General features: G+C 40.3%; 1 gene segment (V, D, J or C); it reads right to left on the reverse strand.

The window, feature by feature from the left end:
* Positions 1-2,638: 2,638 nt before the first annotated feature.
* Positions 2,639-3,148, reverse strand: LOC103610615. The segment is given in 2 exon segments: positions 2,639-2,955; positions 3,080-3,148. Coding segments are annotated over 2 exon segments (372 nt in total).
* Positions 3,149-11,330: the final 8,182 nt, after the last annotated feature.

The raw sequence follows: 11,330 nt of genomic DNA on the forward strand, positions 1-11,330 counted from the left end.
GGTCTGTATGTATTCATTTTGCCAAGAAAGTCTTCTTTTTTAAATTTTTTTCACGATATATATATATATATATACATATATATATGTGTGTGTGTGTACATATACATACATACATATATATTTCCTGTGATTCCTTATTTTCTATTTATCATATGACTTTCATGAAATATTCCTGCTATAATCCCAGATTTGCTGATAATATAGAGAAGCACATCAAATGCATTCTGGGATCATCACTTACCTGGAAAACTCTGAGAGTTGCAAAATAGTGACCACCCTGTGTTGCCAGCTGCTGATTCCCATCGTCACTATCATTCTGGAAGCACATTTGCCAGAAGNAAGAAGGTTACATCCATAGGTCTGTATGTATTCATTTTGCCAAGAAAGTCTTCTTTTTTAATTTTTTTCACGATATATATATATATATATATATATATATATATATAATATATATTTCCTGTGATTCCTTATTTTCTATTTATCATATGACTTTCATGAAATGTTCCTGCTATAATCCCAGACTTGGTGATAATATAGAGAAGCACATCAAAGTGCATTCTGGGGTCATCACTTACCTGGAAATCTCTGAGAGTTGCAAAATAGTGACAACACTGTGTCGCCAGCTGCTGATTCCCATCGTCACTATCATTCTGGAAGCACATTTGCCAGAAGCCCTTTTTCTTGCCTGGTTTCCTGTAGAGCTGTTAACACAGGTCCTGAAATCTGGAAGTCAAAAGAGGAAGATTCGATACTATCCATCAGTGCCTGCAGCCTAACACACGGAAAGTGGTGAGGACTGGAGAGTCATCTGGTGAGGACTGGAGAATCACCTTGTGAGGACTGGAGTCACCTGGTGAGGACTGGAGAGTCACCTGGTGAGGTCCTGCAGGCAGCTGAGAGCATCAGCATCCCCACCTCTGGGTTTCCCAGACAGTTCTGAGGACCACATGGTTACACAGCTTATAAGTTGGCTTCTGGAGGAAAACCAGAGAATTTCCTGCTTCTAGTATTTGCATCTTTACTACCATACACATATAGCATTTAAAAAAAATAATTTATTTGTATTTTATTGGAACATAGTTGATTGAACATATCTGTGGGTTGCAGCATTGAATATCAATACCTGCATGCAATATGTGATGTTCACATCTGGATAATTAGTATATTCAATGTTACTCAAGCAATAGATTTTCATGGCCCTTTGTCAACACCTCCCTGACTCCCCTCCCCCTTTCCCACCTATGCTAACCTTAGTTTTGTTACTATTTAGCTCTCACCTATAAGTGAGGGCATGTGGTATTTTTCTTTCTGAGCCTGGCTTATTTCATATAACATAATTTCCTCTAAGTACATCCATGTTTCTGTGAATGGCAGTATTTCTTTCTTTTTTATGGCAGAGTAGTATTCCGTCATGTAGATATACCACATCTTCCTTATCTGGTCATCCAACAATGGACATTTAAGTTGGTTCCAACTCTTGGCTATTGTAAATAGAGCTGCAATAACCATGGGAGTGCATGTGTCACTTCGACATGATGATGTCCATTCCTTTGGGTACATACCCAGGAGTGGAACTGCTGGATCCTATGGCAGTTCTGTCTTTAGCTTATTGAGAAAATCCCTGTCATTTTCCTTAATGGCTGTACCAATTTACAGTCTCACTAACAGTGTCTACCCTTTTTCCGCATCCTCGTCAGCATCGGTTAATATCTGTCTTGTTGATAATGGCTAGTCTAACTGGGATAAGATAATAACTTAATGTGGTGTTCATTTTCACTTCCCAGATGCTGAGTGATTTTGAGCATTTTTTTCCTGTGTCTGTTGACCGTTTGTATATCTACCTTCTTTGGAGAAATGCCTGTTCAACTCCTTCCACTTTTTTTTCCTTTACCCATTTTTTAATCATGTTATTTGTTTTTTACTGTTAAGTTGTTTGACTTCCTTCTATATTCTGGATATTAATCCTTTGTTGAATGCTTGCTTAGTTTGCAAATATTTTCTCCCACTCTGTAAGTTGTCTTTTCACTGTGTTAATTGCTTTGTTCACTGGGCACAAGCTTTTCAGTTTGTTATACTCTCATTTGTTTATTTTTGCTTTACTTGCCTGTGCTTTTGGGGTCCGGTTCATAAAGCCTTTGCCCAGTCCTACTTCCAGAAGTATTTTCCCTATATTTCCTTTTAGGATTTTTATAGTTTCAGGACATATATTTAAATCTTTAATCTATTTTGAGTTGACTTGGGGATATGGCAAAAGGTACGGGTCTAGCTTCATTCTAAAGGGTGTGGTTTATACTCTCATTACCTGTATTTAAAAATAAAAACATCCTGCTTGAAATCCCTAGATTGACTTCTTTTTCAGTGTATAAATCCCAATAAATGTCATAACAAACTCCTCAGATGCTATGATCTCTGTTCTCCATAAAATTGGGAGAGACATTGTCATGTCTGTGCTGCTCAGGCAGAGGAGGAAGAAAGAGGGTTAGGGTTCACAGGAGCCTCCCTGACCCCTTCTACCAAAACCATCCAGTGACCTTCAGAGCATGGCTGCATCTGAGAAACACTCTCATCAGATGGAGGCACCAGGAGGAGCAGCTGGGGCAGCCCAGCCTCACACTTGTGCTTCCCTGGGGGTTTATGTTCAGGCTTGTAACACTGTAGGAGGGGTACTACTTTCCTGTTGACAGTTATAAGTTCCAAAATCATCAGCCTCCAGGCTGCTGATGGTGAGAGTAAAATCGGTCCCAGATCCACTGCCACTGAACCTCGAAGGGATCCCACTTTGCAAACTGGATGCACCATAGATCAGGAGCTTAGGAGCTTTCCCTGGTTTCTGCTGATACCATGCTAAGTAATTGCTAATGCCCTGACTGGCCTGGCAAGTGATGGTGACTGTGTCTCCTAGAGATGCAGACAGGGAGGATGGAGACTGGGTCATCTGGATGTCACATCTGGCACCTGAGATGGGAAACATAAAGACAAACATCCACATGATTAATCACGTTATAAGAGGACTTCTCTGAAGAACCAGGAAGCACTGACCACAGTAGCAGAGACAATTTCTGGTGTTCTCCCTCCTTACCTGGGAGCCAGAGCAGCAGGAGCCCTAGAAGCTGAGTGCGGGTCTTCATGTCCATGCTTTGTCCTGACTGGGACTGACTCCTGCACAGGGTTGACCAGCCTTTGAGTAAGTCTTCAGGGCAGTGGGCTGTGCTCCAGGAAGATGCAAATCACAAGGACTGGTGCAGGGTTGGGCCCAGCTGCAGGGTTGTCTCATCTCAGTAAGTCAGCCAGGCCCAGTGTCCCCAGGTGTTCCACATCAGACCAGGGAAGCACAGATTTGTCTGCCAAAGAACACGTTTCTGGGAGCCTCAGGAAAGAGTCAGTCTGCCGTCCTGTTAATAGTGTTCTACTGCTCTCTTCAGCATTCATGACTTGCTTCTCTTGCTATCAATTTATCTAAGACAATGTCTCTGAGATATGACACAACCTCAGAAGCTCAAAGATATTCTTCAGGCTCCCTGCCTTTGGGACCTGTGCATATTAGTGAGAGCAGAAAGGCTTTCTCATTGCTCTGATTCCCTGATAATCTTGGTGTAGGAAGTTATCAGTTCTACCACTCAGAGATGCGGTAAGTAGAAGAGGAATTTTAAAAAGTGCTTGTGATTTGTCAGAAAATGCCCTGATACTGGGCATTTTGCTTTTGCTAAAATAAACAAGTTAGCATGAGTTTAAGTTGGTGCAAAACAATTTTGCAATCTATGCGTAGTTTTTTTCATAATATGAATTTTCTGTGAACTTTCTGAGGACTTCTAGAGATCAGCATTATCATCCATTAAAGAAAATATGAACTCATGAGTTCAGGTGGCTATTTAATGAGGAAAAAGTACATGAATTATCAAGGAACTGAGAAACTGAAGTGAACATTATCAGTAATGGACCCAATTGAAATTATGGAATAACTAATGGGAGGCCATGAGCAGAACACAGCATCACTTCTGGACGTTCCTGCCACAGATGTGTCACCTGAATCTCACCATGAGGAAAGCAAACAAATCCAGACTGGGTGACATTCAACCAAATAACTGGTGTGTAATCACCAAAAGTAATAAGATCATGAAATTTAGGGAAATACTAAAAAACTGTTCCAGACTGAAAGAAACTAAAGAGACAGGGCAACATGTGCTTCTGGACTGGATGAGTTTGTTTCAAAAGACATTCTTAGCACAACTGTCAAAACTTGAAGCAATCCTGTGGGTTAGTAATATAATAATGCCGACTTTCTGATTTCATGGTTGTTCTGGGTTATATAGAATAATTTTTCATTTGTAGGAAATACATAGTAAAGGCTTAGAGGTTGGGGCTATCAGTCCTTCAACTTACTCCCAAATGGTTCAGAGGAAAATAATATGGGCTGTACTTATAACATTTCTGTTTAAAATTGTTTCAATTTTTTTAATAAAGAAAAGCAGTTTTTGAGTACATGCTAAATGCGTTCTAAAACATTTTGGAATGGCCTCATTCATCATTAAGGTTATTAAAGGACCAATTAATTAGCTGCAGAAACACAAAATGTACACAAATCTCCTCAAAGTAACATGCAATCCATTCAGTTCACTGGGCATTCAAGTGACCTGTGGCTCTGGACAAAAACATGTCTGTGAATGACACACCCTTTGAGGAAATGTCTTCAGGTATTTTAAAGCTGTTGTTAGCTGCATATGTATTAAGAATTTCATTTCTTTTTAGTGAATTGACTATTTTATTTGTCATGTCATATCACACTCAATCCCCAGTAACTTTTTCTTCTGAAGTTGTAGAGTATAGTTTTCTTTAAATTGATAAGTTGTGGGTTCTGCTGAGCTTCTTATATTTGTAATTTATTTTCCTCCCCAAATTTGTGAATTTTCTGCTATTACTTATTCAAACGTTTCTGGAGGAATTCAATTACATTAATTTGTTATCTTTTAATATTTTCCAACATGTTTCTGAGTGCCTTTTTTTTGTTTTTCGGGCTTTGATTTTTTTCCAATCCTTTATCGTTGTGGTTCAGATTGGTTTATTTCTATTTACTTTTAAGATCATCCACTCTTTTCTATCTTACATCCATTAGGTTTGGGGGCTCATCCACTTGAATTCTTTCATGTCAGATATTATGGTTTTCAGTTCTAAAATTTCACTGTGTTCTTTTATATTGTTTATACTTTGGAACACACCATGTGAAAGAATGGGGAAAAATTACTGTGTCTATTTATACTGTTTAAAGGGCCTATTCACACTGTGCGCCTGGGCTCTTCCTCTAGGGACTGGACCCCAGGCTGTGGCTCTTGCTGGGCGCTTGTTCCTGCAGCACATTCATGCTTCCTCTGCTGGCTGATGTGCTCCCTCTAGTGGCACTTCGCGACAGCAAATTCAGCCCTTCACGTTTGGAGGGAGTTACATACTCCATTAAAAATACGAAAGCTATGGATCCCTCGCCCCAAAACTGCACTATTAAAAAATGTAAACATGATACTGATGAAAATTTTAAACAAGCAGTTTCAAATTTTCTGCTGGGAACTGAGGTTTTAGTGTTTAATTCTAAAGTATCTATTTTTAACCTCATGGGGTATGGTTATACTAGATTCTTTAAAGCCTTTGTCTGAAAATTTCTACATGTGGATAATCTCATCGTTGGAACTTGTTGATTTTCTCTTTTGTTAAAAATTGGTCACATTTTTCTAATATTTTATGTGTCAAATTATTTCAAATTGTATCCTGAACATCGTGAACATTATCCTGAATTCTATTACAATCCCCTGGAGAATTTTATTTTGTTGTTATTGTGGTTTGTTTTAGTTTCAGATGGGATGTTCTGTTATGCCTTTAACAAGCAATGGTTCCACTATAAATTCAGTTCTCAGCGATTTGCCATGCTGAGTCTGTTTGGCTCTGTGATGTGCATGTGCCCCTCGAATGTTAACTTGAGACTTGCACGTTGGTTTACACAGTATTTTATTTACCAAAGTCTGTGTTATTCTGAGGGGAGCAGGGGGAGAAGGAGTGTTTTCTACTCATGATGAAGTTAAGAATTAGCTTGACACTCAGTTTGTAAATAGTTCATTCACAGGAGTAAATTATCGCCACTTTCTGTAATCACCTTCCCCCACCAAAATTTGACTATTAAAAGTCTTATTTTCCAGTTTCTCTCAGAGTTTTATTTTCCTGCACAGCCACACACTTCTGCATAAGTACAGCCTCACTTTAGCAGAAACAAAGTGAGAAAAAAGAGGAAAATACAATGAGAATTTCTTTACACTCATCAGACCACAGGGTTCCTCTTACTGTTTCATCTGGCCAGAAAGAATTTTTATTCGGGGTTTTAGGTGTCATTGGTAATACAACCACTGCTGTACCAGTGAAGATCTATGACCAAAGAGAAAGAATAAATAAAACAGTGACCTACCCCCTACTCCTGCATTCCCAGTGGTCCCCTTACCCAGTCTTATCACCAAAAGAAAGGGTTTATTTTGATTTGTGCGTATGTGTGTGTGTGTGTGTGTGTTGTTCATACCCATTGTATTCTTGTTAGTTTGGGCTTTCCTCAGGTCGCATATGAGAGATAAACATGCCACACAGTCTTTTCACACTGTTTCTGCCTTTGGAATCAAGAGGTTGAGATTTTGCAAGTTTTTATGTATTCCAAGAGTATTTCAGGATTTTTATGAAATACACAGTTAAGCATCCTTCTGCAAGGATGCTGTGTAAAAACACATAGTTTTATGGTTCTTGTTAACTGTTTTATGTTTTGGTTTTTTAGACATCCCTTATTACCCACAAATATAGTTTATAAAACTATTTCGCTTTATTCTTTTTGTATTTACCACACATCTTTCTGAAAATGCTAACATTATGTTCTCACATTCAAATCAGATGTGATATTGTGGCATTTCTATTAATGACAATCTAAGCCTCCTGAAAACAAGGCGACGGGTGTTTCAGCTGTTCTTTTTGCTAGTGGAGGTGAAATGGCTCAGACTCACAACACCCTCACCAGTGGGTGTTTCTCTCAGGCTTGAGCTCAGTAATGGGAGCCTCAGTGATTTTTCTAGTGACCTGAAATCTCAGCATCCTCTTCCTTGTTTGATACTTGCTTCGTGGTACATAGCTTGTTTGATGGATTAAATAAATTGTGAATTTGTTATACATAAACAGGTCAGTGAGCAAGCCTTGAGCAACAGGATAAGATGTGGGAGGAATTAGATAGTGATGGTACCGAGGGGGTGCAGCTGGCTTGACTCTGAGATGCATCACAGAATCTCCTGTAAAAGTGTAGAAGCACATCTCCATTGGGCATCAGACTCCTCAGCTGTCCTGTTACTGTGGAAGACAGGCACTGCTGTCCCTACTTGATGCTTTGCTCCTTCACCTGTGGACTTTTCTGGGCACTAAGCTGTGACCCAGGGACAGTAGAATGGTTGATTTGTCTTTCTCAGCTTTCTCAGTGTGGGTTTAGCCCTTTGGCTGTTTACCTGTTTATTAAACAAGCTGGATCATGAGATAGAGTCAGACATAAGCTTTATTATTCTCCCCATGAGTCTAGGTTTTCCCTCTGGGGCCAATTTCTCATGTCCCTTGCATGAAATCTCTGGCAAGTCTGATGCCTTTTCCAGCAACTCTTAAATAATAGCATTCTATGGACATTTCTTATCAGAGTGGAGTCTTCCTGGAGTGCAGGGCAGTGCTAGTCTTCTGAAGCTCTGAAGCAGCACTAACTGTCCAGGGCATCCCCTCCTCCAGCTGGTCTCAACCTGGGCTGTTGTCTGAGGTGCAGGAGGGTCTGGTGGGCTTCAGCTCTCTTTCCTTGTCTGGATCCATCTACTTCCAGCTCCTCCATGTGTGAGGAGAGCAGCCACCTCTCCCCTGTGCTGGGAGTCACTGCTTCTTCCAAAGAACTCACCTGTCATCTCTCCACCCTCCCCCTGCAGAGCAGTGCATCAGCCCAGGCTCAGCTTTAGTTTCCTCGGACAGACACACATCACACTCTTCAGGAGGTCCCAGAGGGGAAATATAAGACTCAACACACTCATAACTCCCTAAAAAATAATTTCTTTACTTCTAGCCACTGACCACCACAGTGGTAGCTTTTTGTTTGGGGGGTGGTATGTGTGTGTGCTTTTAATGTGAAAGGGCCACAGTACAAAATAGTTTTCAGGAAACATGGGGAATGGGGAGCATCTACTATGCTTCGGCCTCACCAGAATTAGGCTGAGTCTCAATTGCAAGTGCAAGAAATGCAGTCAACCTGGAGGGTTTATAAAAGGGCTCCTATAGGTCAGCCTCACTATCAGGACCTTGAAGAAGGAAAGTCTTGGGAAGAAGAAATAGGTTTCTGCTTGGAGACAGCCCCAGAAGTGAGGTTCTTTTGTCACCTTTGCACATAGGCGGTGATTGATCCCTGCTCCTCTGGAGCCCCTGGCTGTCTCTCTCCCGGCTCCCTCTCCCCTTTAGCTCCATCCTCTGAGTATTCAGCATCTACCTCCAGCATGTCTTCTCTGAGTCTGATCTTCAGCTGCAAGTGGCATCTGCCTTCTGAGTTCCCTCTGCCTTTCAGCTCCTCGCTTTGCTACAAACTGATAATTATCTTCCTAGATTTGGTGACACAATTTCTATGTGAGAGTATCTGATTATCAGTTAATCTCCATTATTGTTGTTTGACATATATTTATACTTGCTATTGTCATAGCCACTGTTAAGTCTTTAGTTTGGTTGGTCTTGTATCAGGTGACACTTTTTTCCCATAAAATATTCCAATTTTTTATGTGATCCTTAACTTCAGTCCTTTATTCTGTCCTGTTTTTATAAAGATTCCACCTAGAAGATCAGGTAAAATAAACACTCTGGAAGTGTTATCTCAGTTTTTCTTGTTCATGGACTTTACTGCTCCCCTATCAAATACACCTTAATCCCACCCTGTCAATCACTCTCCAGCACATGCCCTGTGTTATTATTATATGTGATCAGAACTGAAAGTTAATTCATTGCAGGACCAAAGAGTCAGGGTTAGTTTTACGTAGTAGTAATAAATTATTTATATTAATAGTATTGGGTGATATTAATAAAATTTGATAAGGTAAATAAAACTTATACCAATTCAGATGGCAACTGGTTCCCAAGTCATGAAAATTAGCTAGATGGAGACAAATTAAAACCATCTGGACTTATTCATCAAAAGATGAAAAATGCTTGCTGTTTAGCTAGACCCTACTTGAGGAATATTATTGGGAGCCACTTGGGAAAGTGTTGCATAGAAGATAAAGGATAACCTAATAAGAGAGAAAGAATTTGGGTGGTGGAAGGATTTATACTAGTCTTGTGTGCTTGAGAGTTCTGGGTTTGCGCAGGTTTGTCCTTTCTCCCATGCACTTGGTTATGGTGCCTATAAAGAACAAACTAACCTTAGTTTAATCTATTTCATACCAGCTTCCTTAAGAAAGCACCAAAGGCAGACAGCAGAATAGTTCCTGGTCTTCCACCTTCCTGATTCCATAAATAGGTATTGAAGTCACAAAGGGAGAAGCGAGGTGCAGGGAGAGGTGACTCACACACTGCACCTGCAGCCCTCAGATGGAGCTGTGGCTCCCAAGGGGCTGCCATTGGCAGTGAGCACTGAGAAGTTTTCCATAATTTTCAATTAATTTCAAACTGCCAGAAAATTGCAAAAATAATTCAGACATCCTTATGCCTTTACCCAGCTCCACACCCGCAAACAATGTGCCCTGTTTGCTCTCTCATTCTTTTTCTGTATGTAAATACACATTCCCCATCCCCCATAATTCTGAGAGTAAGCTACAGACATGTGAATCCCAAGTAATTTGGTGCATCTCTTAGTGAAAATATTTTTCTCTTACATTACCATAGTTCAGTTATCAAAACTAGAACTTTACTGCCTAATCCAAGCGAATGGTAAGAGGAGGGTTGCTATGTTCTTCCACTTTTATTTTTTACTTGTTTTTATAAGATCTTAAGTTTTCCTGCTCTGCTTTTTACTCCCTTCACCTCCCAGACTCCGAAGCCTCACTCTCCTCTCTTTTTTATGCTTGAACTGCCTGGAAGTGTTGCCTTTCCACATTGCTTCCTTGAGTCCTGGGCACATGATGAATTCTTTCTCTTTATCCACTGCTTGACAGACCAAAACTCTTTTGTATTAGGTCATTCAAAAGTGGATTTTCTCTTTATGGGCATGATTTAAGACCAATTTTCTTTTCTACCTCTGGTCAGTTTTTCCAGACATCCTTAGATTTCTGCAAAGACTCATGGTTCTAGTGTTGAAATAAGGTGTTATTTTTCTACTTAAAGATAATTTGAAGTTATTAGGGTTATTTGTTTGTGTTGTAGGGCCCATGACTTCCCAGGTGGGTTACATTTATGTTAACGTGCTGTCTTTTTTTTTCCTGGAAGCTTCAGAAGGCAGCTATTACTTGTTTTTCTGGTAACCAGCCTCTGTCCACATGAACTCATTTATTTATTCCCACCATACATGGTTTTAGACATTGATGATTAGACAAAATATTGTTCTCATATGGTTTCACTCTAGTATTCTAGTGGGAGGAGTCAGAAAAATCAACCATTAAAAAATACAGATAAAACCCCATCAGTGATATGTGCTATGAAGGGAATTTGACAAAGGAATGTCAACTACAGATGGGAGCGAGCAAGGGCAGGAGCTCCAGGGAGCAGGTAGTCAGAAGACCTCCCTAAGAGGTGCTCTTGGGCCATTCCCTGATGATGAGAAGAAAGAGGCACACCTGGGACTGAGGTATGAGTGCACCCTGCAGAGCGAGGGTGCAGGACAAAGGCCCAGAGGCAGGGCTGTGCTTAGAAGGTCTGGGCAGTGCATAGAGGGTCAGGGTGGATGAAAGAGAGTCAGGGAAGGAACACGACTCATGATCCCCCTCTTCCCTCCTTTCTATATATCAACATGGGAAACCTGGATAAATCCTGATGGTCAGACAAAGAAAGATAAATACCACATGTTCTCACTCATATGTGGGAGCTAAAAGAGATGAGTTGAACTTTTAGAAGTAGAGAGTAGAGTTGTGGTCACTAGAGGCTGAGAAGGGGAGGAGGCAGAGGCAATGGGGGGGACGTGTTAATGGACATAAAGTTACAGCTAGATGTGAAAAATAAGTACATAATGTCCTCCGGGTTCATCCATGTTGCCAAAAATGACAGGATTTGATCCTTTTTATGGCTGAGTAGTATTCCGTTGTGTATATATACCACATCTTCTTTATCCATTCATCAGTCCATGGAAACCTAGGTTGATTCAATATGTTAACTATTGTGAATAG

This window comes from Galeopterus variegatus, unplaced genomic scaffold (assembly GCF_000696425.1).
Source record: "Galeopterus variegatus unplaced genomic scaffold, G_variegatus-3.0.2 Scaffold11420, whole genome shotgun sequence".
Taxonomy (NCBI): domain Eukaryota; kingdom Metazoa; phylum Chordata; class Mammalia; order Dermoptera; family Cynocephalidae; genus Galeopterus; species Galeopterus variegatus.